This window comes from Rhodnius prolixus, unplaced genomic scaffold, assembly GCF_049639745.1.
Source record: "Rhodnius prolixus isolate KJV_2025 unplaced genomic scaffold, Rpr scaffold_10, whole genome shotgun sequence".
Lineage (NCBI taxonomy): Eukaryota > Metazoa > Arthropoda > Insecta > Hemiptera > Reduviidae > Rhodnius > Rhodnius prolixus.
Window position 1 is genome coordinate 16,019,324 of NW_027411615.1, and position 20,468 is coordinate 16,039,791.

General features: G+C 27.3%; 1 protein-coding gene across 1 annotated transcript in view; it reads right to left on the minus strand.

Moving 5' to 3' along the window:
- Positions 1-369: 369 nt before the first annotated feature.
- The window catches only part of LOC141457147 (RNA-binding protein MEX3B), a 47,690-nt gene continuing 27,591 nt past the window's right edge, over positions 370-20,468 (minus strand). Inside the window, exon 2 of the mRNA XM_074133714.1 lies at positions 370-14,702. Within this exon, the coding sequence (XP_073989815.1) occupies positions 13,672-14,702 (1,031 nt within the window). The 3' untranslated portion in view covers positions 370-13,671. The remainder of the gene's footprint in view (positions 14,703-20,468) is intronic.

Consider the following 20,468-nt stretch of genomic DNA (forward strand, 5'->3'; position numbering starts at 1 on the left):
TTTATTTTTAATTTTTATTTATTTTTTACTTTTATTAACAAAAAACGATCACTTTGATTACGCTAAAGTTGGCTTTTAAAAAATTTATTGAGTATATTTCTTTATTTTTTATTATTATATTTTTTAATTATTCCTAAAATGTGTGCAAAAATAGTGGCATTTCTTTCTTTTTTTTATTATTATTTTTAATATTTTATTTAAACCACTTATATATTTTTATTTCCATTTTAATGTTTTTAGGCATGTTTTTGATTTATTTATTTTTTTATTATTACATACATTTTTTTTTTTATGTATAGACAGGCCTAAATTACTAAAACTGTATAAATATCAAATATTTGGTGTTTGATTGTTTATGTCAAGACCTCATTTTTTTTTTTTTTTTTAATTATTTATTTTGAGTGAAGCTATGTTTGTTATTTAAAGAATGATGTCAACTAATTGCAGTTAGAAAAATTATATATCAAATTATAAAGTATTATTCTAGATGGTTGGTAAGTTAACATTTCAATGGCTTCTCACATGAGTGTTACATCGCTATATAGGTTATGTTTGTTAAAAAATGGTTAACACCAAAGATAGAACTTCAATTTCTACCAGATAAATGGGACAGTGGAAATGTTGGATGAACTTATTTTCAAACAGTAAAAAAGTATTTCAACTATAAAAGTTTCTTTAAAGTATATAAAAAGAGACAATCCTGTCTGCAATTGTGTTAAAAAATGCCTAAAACTTGGTCTTATAAAAATAGTTTTTATCATGACACAATGAGGGAGTTAAATTTTGAAAATATGATTATTATTATTATTATTACTGGCAACCATTTTTTTTCTCCTGAATTTAATTTGCAACTATAAAAAATTCAATTGCCTTGTTGAAAATGAGCTATTATAAGCTGAAATTCCCTTTAGTGTTCTTCCTTTTTTAAGTATCACAGATATTTTTGAAATAGATTGCATTAAACATTGTTTTAAATCTGGAGAATTAATCAATGGCTAGCCAGTAGAATGGTCAAAGGTTATTATATTTGTTAGTGAAATAAGGGCAAACTTTGAAACATGGCATTATTTTACATTACTTCCTTTTAAGATTTAAAAATGAATCTCTATCGATTTATTGGCCAATTGTATTTAGTTATCAGTCAAAGAAGGTCAGTCTAATTTGGTTATAGTGGATAAACAGGCCGTTATTCGCCAAGAATAAGATATGGATGATTGGAAACTGAGAGGTCAGAAAGAGACGAAAAGTTCGTAAACCAGAAGAAGGCACCCACTACCATTCGTTCCGTCTTCAGAAAACAAAGGAAATGTTCTAAACCATGGTCCTTTTTTTTTTCAGGTGTAGCTCGTAAAAATCCAAAGCTACAAGATTCATGCCTTCGCTCTATTCATTTAATAAAAAATTGGAAGACTGGCATTGTCCACTTCAAATTTGGAAATCAAAAACTAAATACTTAAGACCAGCGTTTTAAGGCTTTTTTTAAGGGACAAGTATGAACTTAAAAAAAAAGTGTACGTCCACATTACCAATTATTAAAAGAAAAAAATGTTGAAACATCAAAATTTAACCACAAATTTACGATAAAACAAAATATTGTGTTATGAATTATGAAATTGCTTTACAGAAACACAAGCATAGCCTCCTCAAAAAATTTTTTATTTTTTTTTTATTTTGATGGGAGATTCTTATCCTTACTAAGTATTTATATTTATAGAAAAAAAAAAGAAAAAAAAAAAAACCTTCATTATTGAAACACACATTCTATTAATAAAATAGAGTAAAAATTTGGGAATTAGTTATTTTATTTAATTTACCCTAAGGAACTCATCTATTTTATTTGTTTTTACTTTTTGATTTAGAAAAATCATAAAATTGTCATGAAAAGTGCTTTTTTTTTCTTTCTTTTAAATTACTATGCTCGAGACACTACACATAAAGAGAAGCGAAATTTAAAAAATTTATAAGCTATAAATAAATTAAAAAAAGTAGTTTTTTAAAATAGTTTCATATATTTATTATAATTTTTTTAAAGTTAAAAGTTTTATTAATTTAATGCTAAAAAACAATGTCATGAATACAAGTCTTTCTGAGGAGTTTTTAATTTTTTTTTTTTATTTATTGTATTGGTTTGAGCAATTTTAGTGAATTTATATATATATTTTCTTTTATCGAGAAGAGGGGATTATTCCGGCATTTTTAAAATATTTTTTTTTTTTTATATTTTTTTTAGAAGCTTTTATTTTGGCACTGTCCAGTTTTTGGAAATGTTATTTTTTTTTTAATTTTTAAAACGAATTTAGAAGTTAAAATCTGTTTCTAAAGGAGAAGGTTACTACTGAACTTCATGTAAAAGTTTAAATTAGAAGCCCTTTAAAACATATGACTTAAATGCAATAATAACTATTAAGAGATAGACTGAAGAAAGAGAAAATAAGAACAGCGTTCCAAGAAATTATAAGGAAAAATTAAAAATTAAGGTGAAATACTTTAGAAAAACAAAAAATAATTTAGAACAAAGAAATTAAAAAAGATCAAATTTTTTTTAAAACAAGAATTTTGGAATCCATTCATTATTAGAACTAAAAAATTAATAAACCCAAGAAAAATTACAAAAATATTTTAAAATAATAAAATAAATAAAGTGTTTTTTTTAAATTCAGTTCCATACTTAAGTTGCGATCAACTTAACAAAAAAAAATGGTCACTTTAAATTTAAAAAAAAATTTAAAAGGGTTCAACGTTCACCTTTTTTAAAATTTTATTTTTTGGAAGGCTCTATTTTTTTTTGTTTTTTTCTATTATATTTATTTTTAAGACAGATGTAAGTACAAATATATAATTTTTATATACGCTTTATATAATATGGCAACCAAGACTATAGCAGTCTATTATTATGGAATTTCTAATTTTATTTATTTAAATGTAGGCAAATGTAGTTTCCAATGTAAGTTACCGATGGAACATTTTTTTATTTTAGCAGTTTTTGAAATTGTGATACATTAATTTTTTTTGTAGTCTTTGCAAATATAATTTTTATTATTGAGGTCAGATATATAAAAATTTAGAAACAAAATTTAGCATTAGAAAAAGGAAGTGGCAATTTATTTCAAAAGTGTGATATACCAGAGAAAATTATCACTTCAAAACTAAATTTGAGTTTAAGTCAGAATAAAAAATAATTCAAAACTTTTTTCCAGATTGTTTAAAAGCATGAAAATTTCTGTTGCATTTATTTATTTGGTATTATTATTTATTTAAAAATTTGTGCAAACGTCCATTATTATTTTGTTACATACATAAAACATTCTAATTAAGGGGAATTTTCGAAGGGTTTACATTAGGTAAGAATTAAGAAAGAGTGAATACTTCACGTTTTCCCAGCTCTATGTTTTGATCAAATAGCGCAGTTTTTATTTTTTTTTAAATAAAAGGTAAATTTCTTCTGTCAGCCACATCAACACCGTCTATTAAAATAACTATCATTTCAGGTTGTTACGTAATATTTAGGGCCCTTTGCATCAACTTCTTTTTTTTAAATGATTTTTTTTTCCGTTCTGGGTCATTATTTTTTAGCTCATATGATGAGCTAAATTCAATGACGTTAATCCATTTTTATTATTTTTATGAACACAACTTCCTTGACTAAGGCTTGAACTATTGAAGGAGCAATAATTTAGCAAATAAAATATTGCACTTCAAATAAATTTGGATTCTTTTTGCATTGTCTTGTTTCATTCTATCTAGTTTAAATTAATGCATTTTACTAGATTTAGAACTATATGAAGTGTATTGAATTTATATTCCAAGATGTTTGAAGAGTCTTTTATCAGAAAAATAATTGAAAAACTGATATCTCAAGTGGCTTAGATGCACACTATAAAACTGAAGTTAACTGGAATTTAAACCACAAATATCCCACTGACTAGATTCAAACTGAGCTGTTAAAAGGGTCCTGAAAGAACTAAGTAAGTACAATAAGAGATTGGTTTAGGTTATAGTCCGGTACAAGTGATTCTATCCAATGAGGAGATTACGTACTTTATGAGTTTATGATATTTCAACCATTTTAAATTCTCAATGAACAAAATGACTGACACCTCTAATCTTGGTAAAGAATTTTTTTTTCCCAAGCAAGGCTTCTCTCAAGGAAGTTTAACTAATCATTTACAAAACAACCCAATTGGAAAATCTGTCATCAAACTAATGAGAAACTTAGCTGGAAGGCAGGTCATTATTCAGCTGCAATCAAAGTAGTATAGATCCTTTTTATTGGCAATTTATACCAATAATTTATAAAAAAAAAAAGATTTTAAAAAAATCAAAAAAGAGCAAGAGCAATGCAAATCACCAAAGTAACTTCTTCTTCTAAAAACCCAACTAATTTCCCTAAGAGTCATCCAATATACGGATTCATTTTATTATTATTTTTTTTTTTTGTAACCATCACTGTTTGTAAAAAAGCTTCTAAAATTTTTTTTTATGCATCTGCCTTTTTATTATTAATTTTTTCTTTTTTTGATTTTAATTTCAAATATACAAATAAGTATTTAAATTTCTTTAAAATATTATAGGAATATTTTATTATTTATTTTGAGCTAAAAATAATGAATTCTAAAATGTCAATTTAAACAATTTAAAATTATAGCTTACGGTTTCATTAAAATACGTTTCCACAATTCTATCTCTTATATTTTATTAAGAGATTTGTTTTTGTTTTTTTTTTGTTTTTATATAAAAATTGCTATGAAGTTTGAAGAAGCAAATGCTATAATTATTAAGTGTATATGTATATTTATAAAAAACTAATGAATTATTATTAAAAAACTACTAGGTATAAGATTATACTCTTTATTTTTATTTTTTGATAAAAAGAGTAGACAATATATAATTTGTTTTTAATGAGTATGTAATTTTTACCTTGTTTTAATGAAGAACATTTTATTTGAAATAAAAAATACAAATAGAAAAATTATTAATGAAATAAAAAATATTCGTTTTATTTTTTTAGGCAAGGCAATCAATAAAAAACATTATATTGCGAAAATTTGCTTTTAGATTTTCATTTTATTCTTGACGCCTCTCTACTGAAATAACAGTATTATTTTTATTAATTAATTTTTTATTTATTTTTTAATAACAATACAACTGATTGTCGAATTATTACTTGCAGTTTATTAATTTAAGGTTTTTTGTATAATTAGAAAATTAAGGGTAACAGTAGGATGTACACTGGAAGGTTTTTGTGAAGAATCTTTTAAAATTTTGTTGATTAAAAATGATTTTTCACTTTTCGTTTCAGTGGGGGGAAAAGGGAAGAATTTATTCTAAATTTTTGATAAAGAGAAATATATTCAAAATTAACAAATATTATTATTTTTTCAATCAGATCGTGGGAGTTCGAAATCAACCGAAGGCGAAGGCTGTGAAAGCTAACTGAAAGGAAGGAAATTTTGCATTACACTTATAATTAGGACTGGATTTTTAGTTAAATAGGTCTAGGAATTCGAGATTTTTTTGGCCTACAGAATGCATTGGCCAAATCCACCATTTTATTTATTCGTAAGCATGAAGCATCTAAATTCAAGGAAAACAACCAAATGATGGTGATCTTCAGCAAGTTTTGATTGCTCTTTGGAGAAAAAAAAAGAAGATATTTCATATGTACTTCTGCTGATTACATATAAATAGACCCCCCTCTTTAAATTTTAAACGACATTAAGATTGAGGTAACGATTTTTAAGCACTGTTTTTCTTTTGGCGTAACAGATAAGCTGCCTCCTCAAATGTTTACTTCAAACCATCTCAAAAAATAAACATTAAAAATAAAAAAAAAACTGGCATTAAGATTACTCAATGGTCATTAAAAGTGGAATGCAGATAATAAGCATTCATGTTCAGCAATGTAATCATAAAAAGAGCTCTTGCAGCTAATTTGTGAATGCAATTACACTTTAAGACGAATTGCTCATGTTTAAAATATAAACAAACAACATGTAGCATACTTCACTTTATTTGATCGCCAAGGAGTGCAGAAAATTATGGTAAGATATTTTTCCAAGCAGGATCTTAAGAGATATAACTCGAGTGCTTTTGAGAATCAGAGAGATTTGATAGTAAATAAAATCTAGAAATCAAGAAAAGGAGTTCAGGCTACGTATTTCCTGGATGCTCATGCGACCGGTGCGAATAGCGGTTTCTAAGCATGGCCATGATTGCAGAAAAACAAAGTATATGTTTAAATTTCTAAGATTTTTTCTATAAAGACTACTACCAACTCCATCATCTAATTGAAAAAACTATAATACATTCATCCCTAAGAATTACATACATTCTAATTATTTTCGATAATACTTCGAATTCACTTCCACACATGATAGATGATTTAATTATTATGTAATAAAAACTGTCCATATATATAAAGCTATATAAATTTATGTAATTTATATAATGTAAGTTTAATGATTTCTTTTTCTTTTTTTTTAATACATCTGAGAAATAAATTTGGATGAGCAGTTTATAATATTTATTTTGTTGCAATAATACAAACATTGTTTTATTTTTCTTTTAAGAAAAATATCCAGAAAAAATTGGACATTGTTAGATTAATTTTGTCGTACTACTTATTGCTTTAGGCACTTGTGTTTCCACAAGGTATATTATATATAATAAATAAGTTTACGATATATTAAAATAGTTTTTATTTTTATTATTATTATTATTATTATTATTAAAAACAAAACACAGAAATTTTTCAAACAATGTCCCTTTCCTGGAATGGTATATTATTTTTAAATCTCTAATCTTGTAAAAAATCTAAAATATTTTTGTATAATTTTATTTTATTTTTTTACAAAAAAAATTATTCTTTAATAATCTTGAAAGCCATTTAAGTTTGTCTTTTAAAATTTTGAACTCAAAATTTTTGGAGGGTTAGGGTGTCCAAAAAACCAAAAAGTACACATGCATTTTATTATTATTTTTTTTTTTTAATGAAAAAAATTCTAAGAAATATTATTTAAATATATTAGTGTTATATAATATAATTAGGCCTGAACCTATATATTTCTTACATATATGTTTATATATACGTCTTCATTTATTTATTTCATTTAAATATATAATATATATTAAGATTAAATTTAACAATCCTAAGAAAAAATGTTGACACATTATTTTTTTATAATTTCTGTTTTTTATTTTTCTTTTTTTTTTCTTTTAATAACTATCAGTCGAAAGCTAGCAATAGAGCTCCACCGAGGCTTCCTTTAAATATTCTTTTATTTCCATTTATTTATATATATATATATATTTATTTTATATGTTCGGCAGTATCTGTTACACGGTTAAAAAGTACTTTTCTGATATATATATATAGATATATATATATATATTTTTAATATTATTTTTAAATATATTGAAAAATAAAATTGTATTTATTTTTACACATATATATTTTCCAAAAAGATAAAAATAAAACGGGTTTGGGTTCTTTGATTTGTTTTGCTTTTTTAAATGTGGATGTAATTAAACACGCCAATAATGAACGAACAAAAAAACGAAACGCTTTTTTTTTTTTTTTTTTTAATATAGGACCTATTCCAGAATTTTGTAATTTGAGAGAGTCAGAAAAAAAAAATCAGTCTTAGTGTTTTTGTCAAGAAGTTGATTTAATAGAGGAAGTTAATCTTACGTTAGGAATGGAAGAAAATGCAGGTCTAAAGGCGTTAGAAGTTGGAATTGCACCGCATCCATGTTCTTGAAAACGAATTTTTTGATAGATCAACAAAAAGCTCCCAACAATCCTAAATGTTGAGATCAGCTGAAAATGAGGTGTTCCATTTTTTGGGTTACTTAGCGGAAAGAAGGATTAATCACCTATCCACAAAAAGCTCTGCAAAGAGAGATGTATGTTATCATTGTAGAGTTTGCCTAAAGTGCGTAAGTAAAATAACACAGAAGCTGTGAAGCATTTTGAGAAGATTATAGAAGCGTTTCTACGCTTATTTTTCTACACTTTAAAAGATTCATTTCCTCCATGAAAATAAGTCATTTACGACACTATTAATGATCAATAGTTTCTTTTAAAGGTGAATAATTTTTTGTATGTATTTCTTTTGAGTGAAGACATTTTTTGTTCGATGTTCTTGAATTCCTACAGAACGGTAGTCGATTAAAAGTTCTATAGATTTCTGTTCTTTCAAAAAAAAAAAAATCCAGTTGGAATTTTGGTTTTTCTTATCGCCAATACGGTCAATAATAGACTTGTTCCACCATCATGTAATCTGTGATTATTGTACTAATTGATTAGTTATTATCTGGTGTACATATTCTCACCTAACTGGTTTGAAAATGATTTGAATTTAAAGTTCTGTTACTTAGCTTTTCATTACTTTATTGCATACCTCACGAAATTTTTGGTCATTTTCGTAACCTCGTAACTACAGGGGGAGGAATAATGGTGAACTGGGTGGTTTAGTCCATAGCGTTGGTAACGCTGTTGATTCTTTGATTGCTATGATCGATCACACATATATAAATTTGAATAGCTATCTCCATGGCGGATTCTATGAACAAATTAACAAACCAGTAATAACTTTCTTCAAGAACAAACCCTTTTGTTCCATTTCCTTTTTGAAAAATCCGTCCCTTTCCCTTCTAAAACCAAATTCTTGCTGTTAAATCTGGTTGGTGTCACTGCTAATGGTAGACCAATTGATTTTTTTAACTTATATTATTTAATTCAATCCTGAATGCCACAATATATGCAGCAAAAAATTCAGGCCCTATTTAATCAGGCAATCTAAGGGGAATAGGCCCTATTTAATCAAATAAATATAATAAAACCAAAATGAAATAAATTTCGAACGCCGGCCGGTTGTTAATACATATGTTTTTCTTTGTTTTGTTTTATATAGACTTGGCATGCATTATAAATACATAATTTTTCTCTAAACATACTTTTTTTTAAAAAAAATTATAAATCGTAAGGTTTTCTTTTTTGTAGCCAAAATTCAAAATGGTTGAAAAAATGGGGCATTCAAGATCTTGGGTTTACAACATTTAAACCTGTAATAAAAAAAATTGAAAATGAAAATGAAAAAGAAAAACAAAAAAAACTGAAAATTATTTTGACAACACTTATATTTTTAAAAATTTGAATATGATCGCTTTTTTTCAAATATTCATTTTTTTTTTTTTTTTTTTAAATTATAGTGTTACAAAAAAAAAAATAAAGTGCACACCATGGATGCACCTTAAATACAACTATTTATTTTAAATAAATTTTCAATAAAAACTATGAAAACTTAAAAAAATTTTTGTTTATAAAATTTCTATATTGTTTACAATTTTTTTAAAAAAATGAGAATTTTGATGGGGAAGACAAAATTCAATGATAAATTTTTTTTAATGATTATTATTTTTTATGGAAACACTTTGGTAGCTGCATCAAATATCCATTATTTTTTTTTTTAATTTTTTTTTTTTGTTTTTAACTTTTTGAGCATACTAACATAAAAAATAACTTCTTGTCTCTAATTTTTATTTTTTCTTTTTTCATTAAATATCTCATTACGGCTACAATTAAATATATTTATTTCTTCTTTTTTTAATTTAATTTATTTTTTCATACATATAAGTATATATATAATATATAAATATTATAAGAATTGTAATAAAATAGAAAAGAAAGCTATTCGATTTATTTTATTTATTATAATTAATTACTAATACCTTTGTTTACATTGTGCATTGGTGGGCAATAAAAAAAAATAATTAAAAAATAAAAATTAAAAAACTTAAAAGATATTTAAGATTTTTTCTTGCCTCACCTGATATATAATAATTTTTCTTTTTTCCATATATAGTATATAAATATATTAAATATTGTAGCAACTATTAATACATAAAAAAATATAAATATAGGACAAAAAAAACAACATGTCTAATTAACCAGATTTAAAGTAGTTCAGACTCAAGAGAGAGACATCGGGGGAAAAAATATCTTTTATTTTTTTTTTCTTTTCCTTCAAATAAATTAATTTTTATTATAAAAAATAAAATTAAAACTTTTTCTCTGAACATTCTTCAAAAACTGGGTAATTTTAAGCGAATAATAATAATAATAACTTAACTTTAATGAATACATACTATGGGCTAAAGTTCAAAATTTGTCCAAGCTGGGGTTAAAAGTGTGGTGGGCTAAGTTATCCCTTACAAATTTTTGGTTTTGTTTTTAACTGCGTAGACTGGCCAAGAATTCAAAATTTTGGTGTAAATAGTCTTTAAGAAAAGCAAAAAAGACAATTCATTTCAGATATCTGACAATAAGAATCTTTTGATATTTACTAGGGGGGAGGATTCACATTGATATCAATTTCAAAACAGAAGAAATAATTTGATGGAACAGAGATTATAAAAATCTAAAGAGAAATGATTGGGTGAATAATTAAATAAGTTTAAAAAAAAAAAAAAAATGAAGTAGAATTCAATGGAGTAGCCCAAATTCTAAAATGTAAGGATGGAGACCCATTCTGATCTATCTGTAGAAATAGGGGGGCGCAACACTTCTACCGTCCAAGACCAAATCTCAAATTTTAGCCCATAATCAATAACATGAAAATAAATAAAAGTACTTTTTTAAAAAAAATCAAAATCAAAATAGCATAAATCACTGAGAGAATATCTATAAAAAAAGAAACGAAGTGAAAAATTAATAATTAAAAAAAAAAACACTAATTTAATTCTACTTAAAAATTAAGAGACAACAAAAAAATATACATTTAAGTTTTTCATTTCGATTAATTTAAATCTTCAGTTTTTCATTTAATTAAAAAAATAGGTATAAGAAAACAAAATAAAGAAAATTAACTAACGTAACTTCTAAAGCCGGTTGGGCAATGGCAGGCTTTTCATTCTTTCAAATTTATTCATTTATTATTATTTTAAATAATTTTTTTTTTACTTAATTTTATTTATATAAATACTTTTTGTTTTTTAAATATTTTTAATGATTTTTTTTTTTAATTATTATTATATTTATAATACAAATACACAACACTAAAATATAGTAGAAACACAAAGATATCTTAGAAACATTTATATTAATAATTTTTTTATATATATTTTTTTTTTTTCTTATTTTTTAAATATATATAAATATATATAAAAGTAAACAAATACTGAAAAAAATATTTTTTATTTCAAAAAATCTTTTTCTTTTTTTTAAAATTTACTTTATAAGGACTTCGGAGGTAAAAACTGATATTTCAAATATTAATCCCAAAAAAAACAAAGATCAAAAATAAAATAAATCAAACAAAAAAAAGAAAACAGGTCCACTTAGGTTTAAAAGTGCTTCCATTTATTAAATTGAGCATTTTTTTTTTTATTTTTAATAATTAGTTTTTATAAACTAATTATTTTAGATTTTTCTTTGATAAACATAAACAGGTACTAGATACAAAAAAAATTAAAATAAAATAAGTTTGTTTCAGTTTAATTTTTTTTGAAGACTTTTAATAGTCAACCGGTCCGTCAAATTAATTGAAAATAGAAATTTTATGGAATCCGCATTTATAATAAAGACACAGAAGCACAATTATTTTGAATGTAAAAAATAAAAATTAATGTAAAAAAACTAAGGCTAAAATTTGCTATCTATAGTTTTGAAACAGTGACCCTAAGTTTACTGATTGATCTGTAAAATGAAATTATTTAAAACCAATCAAGTAAAAACGAAGTAGTTTTTTGTTTTTTTTTTGGTAACTCAAAAGTAATTTTTATACTTACTATTAACAACAGAAGTGTGCATTAACGCGAGTTGTACAAAAATAAGTAAGTATACAGTGAGAGAGAGGGGGGGGGGCCTCCCCGTTCAGTATTTTTGCTGCAGTCATTTAGTAGAAACAACTTTGCGAGCTATTTTGCCTACATTATTAAATGGGAAAAATATCTAATTACATTTTACAAGATCTCAAACGGTTTAGCAAGAGAGAGGGGGGGAAACCCTTTTTGTCGAATTTAGGGTTACCCAAAAATTTTGTTGGATTCCTTTTTTTTTTTTTTTTTTTTTTTTATGGAAATAAATCGAGAAAAAACGAAAAATAGAGAAGACTACGGCCATTTAAAAAGAGAAATATATCCAATCACCTTAATTTAAGAAAGATAAATTTTTTTATTACTTGTTTTCTTTTTTGTTAATTAATTTTATTATTTAATTTATTACAAATAGTATAAACTTATGGCTATATCACAATGAAAAAAGAATATTTAGAGAAAAAAACAGAACAATTAACATATATAACAATTAATATGAGATATGTTTTTTTTTAATTACTATAAAAATTACTACACCGCAGTCTAATAAATTTAACAAGGAATGGTTTGATTATTTAATTTGTTTGGAGCATTATTTATTATAGCAATAAGTAAACAATATATATATATATTTATTTATTTATATTAAAGATATACACACAGGGATTGTTTTATAGTATTATTAAATTATACACTAAGCGGACCCTTAATATGAGAGAAAATACTTGGTAATCAGTTAAACCTCCAAAACAACCCGTCGCACAATATCTTTATTTTTTTTTAAGTAGACAGCACAAATAAGAAATTAAGAACGAGGAAAAAATAAAAATTTTTAAGAACTGTTCAGCCCTTTTAGTCAAAATAAAAAGTATTCAAAAATTAAAATAAAATGCTAAATCCATCATTCAAGTTTTAATTTTTTAAAAAATATTTTCAATGTATTTTTACTACAATCACACCAAACAAAATAATTTTATTTTTTTTTAATTAAATAACTTACATTAATAATTTTTCTTCACATATAAAAAAATACTTAACTGAGATTTCAAAATACTTTATTAAAAACAAAAAAAAACTACATCCATTATTTTTTAATATAAAATATATATGATATGAAAAAAAATAAAATTAAAAATAAGTTTTGTATGAGGTGCAATGAAAGAGATTATTCTTTTTTGTAACTAGGTGGGTTACTGCCCGCAATATCGAGACGCGAAACTTTGGGGGGGAAAAAAACGAAAAATATTCACGTTCAGTTTTTTTTTTGTTTTTCAGTATTTTTTTTTTTTTTTAGTTTTTTTTTTACTTTAGTTTTTTTTTATTTTATTTATAACATAGGAATCTACACTGACTCACTCGGGAATCAGAGATCGCCAAACAAGTACAAAAATAGGAAACGATTCTCTCAATAGTAATAAACAACTTAAAAAAAAAAAAATAATAATAACATAAGAAATAACATAAAAATATATAAAAATTTATTATTTTTTCGTTGTATACATAATAATTCCACAAATGGTGAACTGGCCACGGTAAAGGGACCTTTCTTTCTTTGGCAGAATATATTTAATTATTTTATTTATCAGTTACAGCTAAATCCGAAAAACTATATAAAAATATTGTGGTTTTAATGAGGTATAATAAGATGTGGTTTTTAGTTTTATTTATGTAATAAATATATATATATTATATAATTTATTTTTTAAAGAGGTTCTTTTTTGTCAAAAAAGATGCAGGGTCAGGTTGCTCAAGAAAGAAAGGCATCAAATACTTCTTTTTTTCATCTTTTTTTTTAAATAATATATATATATATATATATAAAATTGTGGACTGTGCTTAATTTTTTGTTCTTTTTTAGGAAAGGATTCGAATTGCCTGACATACTTGCAATTTACATACCGGGCAAGTTGGCGTTGTAGTTTCGCATAAGCCTTCACCGCACTCCATACAAAATAAGTTATGACCACATGGTACAAGCGCAGCTGTAATCTCTCTTTCGCCGCAGATAATACATTCTCTTTTAGCACCGTTCAATGATTCTGTTGGTGAGGTTGAATTTGGTGGCGATGGTCTAGCTACTGTTGGAAATGACCATATACTGGATGTGGCCGTGGCTGTATCAAATGATGGTGAATCGCCAAGACCTTCGTCACGATCAATAGACACACATGGGCTCCAAATGGAATTTACTTCGCCTAAACCAGTACCACCGGAATTTGATGAACTTGACGATGCTGAACTACAGCCAGAGCTGCCAGCTGAGAATGCTGATGAAAAACCATTTAATGGATTATCAGTTTGTGTTGGCAATGAGTCTAGCCAATTGTTTGAGCTGAATAAACTGCCTAATCCAGTTTTACACAATGATGCCAACAATTCTGGCCCATCGTCCATAATGCCATTTGTATTGGCTGTGTTCATCAAGCCTGGTAAAGCACCAGTACCAGTTCTTAAAGCAATATGCGCTTCTATATCTCTTTTAGCTGCTTCAACATGTTCTGGCAAGCCGGTCACATCAAATACTGGTTCCTTATCCCGTGATGGTGTCACAATATACGTATGGGTTTGATGTTGTATACGCTTTATGGTTGCACCTTTTGGACCGACCACTAGACCGACCACACGATATGGCACTCTCACCTGAATAGTGACGTTGCCTGGAACATTGGTCGGTGGGCCAGGCGGGGATAAACCACCGCAACCGCCTAGATTGTTCTTGCGAGAAGCGCGTATCTGGGAGAAGTGATCAGCTGCTGATAAGATTTCCTTCTTCGCCTTAGCTACATCCTCTTTTCGTCCAGTAACCACAAATACAGGTTCCTCACCCCTCACTGGTGTCTTTATGTAAGTGTTGGTCTTAGCTCGGAGTGACTTGATCTTGCAACCTGTAACAAGAAGAAAACAACCACGGTTAACTAAAATTTGATAGGCAAAAAGTAAAAATCAAAATATTAAATAAAAGAGAAACGATTGTGCCAAGTCCAAGGCAGAAGGATAATAAGTAGAAGAATAAAAAGATGTCTAAGCCACATTAGAAACACAGTTCTTATATGACAATGAAATCAATTCTATTCTGCGCACGTTTAAAAACAAGATATTATTCAGTTCGATCAGAAGCTAAATCATTTGTAGAGTTACTAATATTTCTTACTTTTAAATAAATTAAGGAACCAAAAACATACTCCAACATAATCTATCTAAACTTTTTTAAAGAGTACAGGAATCGTTACGATTTTTCAAAAAAACAGATATGCCAGGTCCCATCTATACGAAGTGGAAGACACCAGAAAGCAGTAAAGTCTCGAACAAGATGGCTGGACCACATTGAGGTAGACTTTTTTTTTAAAAAAAACCTTTAGTAGTGAGCTTGAAAAGTAATATAATTGCAAAAGAGATGTCCAAGACTAGCAAAAACGTTATTGAGGAGGCCAAAAGACATGTTAAGTGTAGAATATATGATCAACTTTGACTTTACGCTAACTTTTTGAAAAATTTATGGTCATTTTCAGGGTCTGGATTTTAAAAATTAATACATTATATTATTTAAAATGTAGAATTATAATTATTCGAATGAATATTTGTAATATTGATTTAATGACCTGTATCCCTAGCTAATAAAAATCCACAATATGCAAAGACTTAACTTTAAAAATTATTAAACTAAGGATTCAAGATTGGCGAGGAATCGGTCAAATAAAAAACAATATAGTCTCTTTTTGCCAACGTTTCGAGACAAATATATTGTCCTCTTCAGGGCATGGTTATACTCAACCCTGGTTGAGTTACAGAAACTGGCATAACCACACCCTGAAGAAGACAATATATTATTTGTCGAAACGTTGGCAATAAGACGAGTTGTTTTTTTTTTTTATTTGACCAATTCCTCGCCAATATTGAATCCTTAGTTTCAATAATTTACGGTCACGAAGCCTATATATTCATATTAAAAATTATAATAAGGAGAGCATTGAATTAGAACTGTCAACAGATAAAACGTTCAAAAAAAAAAAAAAACCCAAACCAGTGTTTTAATTATTCCTTGACTTTTTTTTTTCAAATTCGAAATTTGAGACATTAATTTTCACGAAAAGTTTCCCAAAAATTATAGCTCATTTGGTTGACCATAAAGAAATCCGTTGGTGTGATTTAAGAAAACAAAAAAATCAAATTTTTTTTTTAAAAATTCCCCGACGCGCACGATTTTTTCAATCCATTGAATATTCATTACATTCAGTAGTTCAGTAATCGATTCAGTGGATTCAGTAATCGATTCCGTAATTTTACCACTACCGGTAAGCGAATTTTAATTAAAACAATAACAGAAACTTCCCCTACTACATAGCAATACATACGAAAGAAAATAAATTTTAAACTGTAATTTTCCGTTCAAAGCGTAGTCTGTAACGAGTGAACTCTATGCGGAGGCCGGCAGTACACTGAAAAAAAAAGGTTGGCAACACTTCTCCTTAAGAGAAATAAAAATATCTGGAATGTGTACTTGGTAAAATATAACCTTAACAAAAAACATACGAAGTGACATGATTAAAACGTATGTGTGGGTTGGTAGTTGGTACAATATTGGCTATTCCAACGTGATGTCATAATGTCATCAAATGTCGAGAATACTAGTTTTGTAATACAATAATCATTACTTTTTTATTTTTTTTCTAGTCAGCTAACCGAAGAGATTGAATTAAAATTTAAATGTTTTATAAAACCAGTAAAAATAAATTTTATGATGAGAAATGTGAACCCGAAAACCAGTTGAATTAGGAAGATGGAAAGTGAACAGAAACGTAATGAGTGTGGGAATGAATCGAGATGACCTTGAGCGGCCATCTGGGCACCGACCTACCCCATACGTGGGTCAAACACTGCATCGGAGTTTAGTAACTTTAAAGACTAGTTTTGCAATTAAGAGTTCAATAGCTTCTAAAAATAAAAAATATATATAAATACATTTATATATTAAAGAAAAAGACGTAATTTGTAAAACTATACTTATTTATTTATTTTTTTTTTTTAGAAGTTAACTTACGGAAAATGGATTCAGAGTAAACTTTGAAATTGTATATATGAGGTAACCGTAACGAAATGCCCAGTCTAGTCCGAAGGTTTCCACTCAGTTGGGCCTTGAACCTGCCCGGATTCAATGCCACGCGGGGTCCCCACTTCTGTTCCAAGCTTTCCCAATCTCCTTCTATATCGTTGCTTACCCTCTCTCTTTTTTCAATTCTAAACTCGAAAAGTGTTTAGAATTATTATTGAATGCCTAGTGTTTATATATATATAACAAAAAAAAAGCATTGCTTTTAAGAGAAAGGATTCCATCTACTAAAATTTCTTCTATGCATTCAAACTAATTCCAAGAACATGGGAAGTTTATATCTTTTAAAAGATGCATTACAATAAGGTGTAGAAGAATATAAGAAGAGAACTAAAAGCAAGCAAAATGGAAAAAGAATTAGAAATAGTATGTATTCTTCTGAACTAAAAATGGACATGACAAAAACTGTGTCAGGTCCCCTTTTCATCATTATTAGAAGCAGGTATCCCCCAGAGAGAGGAGAGGTATGTATGGTTTCTACAAGTAGGTATAGATTTTGGACCCTGAGGGGTCTAAAGAAATGTACGCCGCCCTCGGACCATTCCTAAAACATTTTTCTACTTTTTGAAGGAACTAGAACATGGTGTTTTAGTTACTAACAAAACACTTCTTGACTGAAAATTTTAAGAAAATTAAAAAATGGTTTAATTTTTTTCTCATTATACGCTCTTTATGTTTGCAAAACTAACCTAAATATTAAGCGATTATTTGGTAAGCCTTCTGCCTCGAAAATCAGTCATTTTCATTCTTACGAATATTTAGTCAATATGGAACACAGTTATTATGTAACTAGTGCAGAATGTGGCTCCTCTCCTTTCTTTCGAGGCCGTAATAGTGCGATTCGAGCCGAATTTCAGGGTTGTAACCGCAGGTTCGGTGTTGTATTGTTTATATCGGTAAACAATAATAATAAACCTATACTTTCAAATTAGCTTATATACTTAAAATAAGCAAAAAACATTATGATTAGGCTTAATAGTTAATAGTTATAATTTAACACACAAAATTAATACCACTTTAAAAAAAAAAAAATATTGCTTTAACTATTTCAAAATGTTAATTTAAATTCACTTATGAAGCTTTAACTAGACTCCTGTGATCACAGTTATTGGACACGATTTAATAATAATTAGCTCAGTGGTCATCATACACTGGATTCCAACGCCGGAGACCCCAGGTTCAAAACCAGATGCTGGGCCCATTGATTTTTCTCTTCCTAGAAGCTTCTTATAGCTCACAATTAAAAGGCCAGCAGTGTAATGGAGAAAAGTAATGCAAAAAATGACTGGATAACTCCAAGTAGTAGAATATGATTAATTCTTATTAATATAAAATTACAAAATAATAATTTTGGGTGTTAAAAACATAATAAACCAAAAAATTCTGTTAACTAGTTGTGGAACCTATGTAAGATCAATTTTCGGGATAAACCAGTACAATTAAAGAATCTTTTCAGTGAAGTGGCACCACCGTTTGTTTCATCTTGTCTAATAACTAAGGAACGGATTTTTATGTATTTAAAAATGCCAAATATTTAATTAAAATATGCATTTATTTTCGTCAATTATGTGGAAAATATGTGATTTTCTTAAAATATTTTCTGGAATATTTAAGTAAAATGGAATTTTTTTTGGGGGGGGGCAAGTTGTACAAGAAAAGAATATTTTTACAATTTATAATAATTTATTAGGGACAAAATAATTTGTTTTTACATGTTATAATGATTTATACAACAAAGAACATTTTTACTATTTATAAAAAGATGTGTTAAGTTTTCAATTTTGAAACTTCACTCTTCGAAATTGTTTGCAACCACATGAAATTTCAAATGTTGGAACGTAAAGTGACGACGATCTGGGCGTAAGATGGACTTGTAACGACTAAAAGATCGTTCAACATCTACAGATGTTATAGGTGCCTTGCTGAAAGAAGTTATCTCGTTGGTTGTAAAGGGTACACGATGTTCTGAGGTGACTTCTGTTCCACTGATAATATCAGAAATCTGGCAGATGGTCTCCCACCCTTTGTTCTTGCTCAGTACTTCCACCAGTTTTGATCTGATCAGATCTCCCTTACTCCCAGGTATTCCTTCCACCTTTTCGATGACTTTTTTAACGTTGGACACGTTTTCTGTCAGTCGAACATTTTGGGACTCAAGTTGGGTAATGGCTTGTGCAAGAAATACGCAATTGTCAGAAATGAATGCAAGGTCGTTCCTTAAATTAGGTTTCTCGAATAAAGACTTGGCTGTATTTATCGCTACTGCTTCGTCTTCGAGATGTGAAAGGTCATTCTTGATTTTATTGTAGTTTTCATAGTAATACTGAGCTGCTTCCAGCCAAGTACCCCATCTTGTCAATATTGGTTCTGGTGGAAGGCACAAGTCTGGATTGAGATCTTTTAGCATTTTAATGCGACTTGGTGCTTTTAAGAACACTTTTTTAACCACTGTGATTCACAGCCCTACAGACTGTGGTTCACAGTTCCTGTCAACCACCTCCCAATTATGAAAATATGCCCAAAATGAAAAATATGTACATATTTTGATTAAATATGTAGAAATATGTATTTATTTTAATCAAATATGTATAAATATGCGATAACATCCAAATATGTGGAAATATGTGAAATAAAAGTAGGCTCAAACGGCTTAAAGAGTGTCAGTATGAATACTTCTAGTTGAAAAACGTCTGTAAATTACCTAGAAAAAAATATGTAAATACATACGAATCCGTTCCCTACTAATAACCAATATTCCACCAGTGGTGCCAACCAAAGCAATTATCGTATTTCAATTTGCTGCATTTTTTAGTTATGCACCACACTGCAGATAGGACTTGTTTGAGCAGGTCAATTTCTTAAAAAAATTTATATGATAGCATCTTTCAACTTAGTATAGCAAAAAAAAAAAAATATGTAAGTTTACCAATATTTGGACGTCTGACTTCAAACACAATGAAAGTCTCAACAAATTAAATTTTTTAGTAAATTCCTACAAAATACTGTAATTTAGAATAAAAAGAAAAGTAAAACATGTAAAATAAAATAAAACGCTTTCATAGCATAATTGATAAAAGTTAGTTAGATATCACATAAGCAACAGCACTGTTGTTATATTCCATTGTTATCTGAACTAGAAAACTGCAAGGTTCATAATTTCTTGTAAATTTTAATTCTTTTTCTAATGAATGTATGTAATATTAAAAATTATAATTCATTAAGAGAAAAAGAAAAACTGATTCTCTTATAAACATTATTTTCTCTTATATTTTGAGCTACTAGCACACAGATAATTATCTCGATTGGAAGCAGTAGAAGTTGGTTATTAGGTACAGGGGAATCTTGTTAATCGTTCAAAATCTACAAAATGATAAATTCTAAACACTTTTTTAGACGCGGCAAACAAAATTCATTGAGTCATGGAACCATGAAATGAAAAATAACCTTTACGGTCAGATGTATGTATGACAGTTAACTGTGCAAAGGTTATTTATATTATTAAATGTTATATTGTGAGACCATCATAACACTTTATTAATTTATG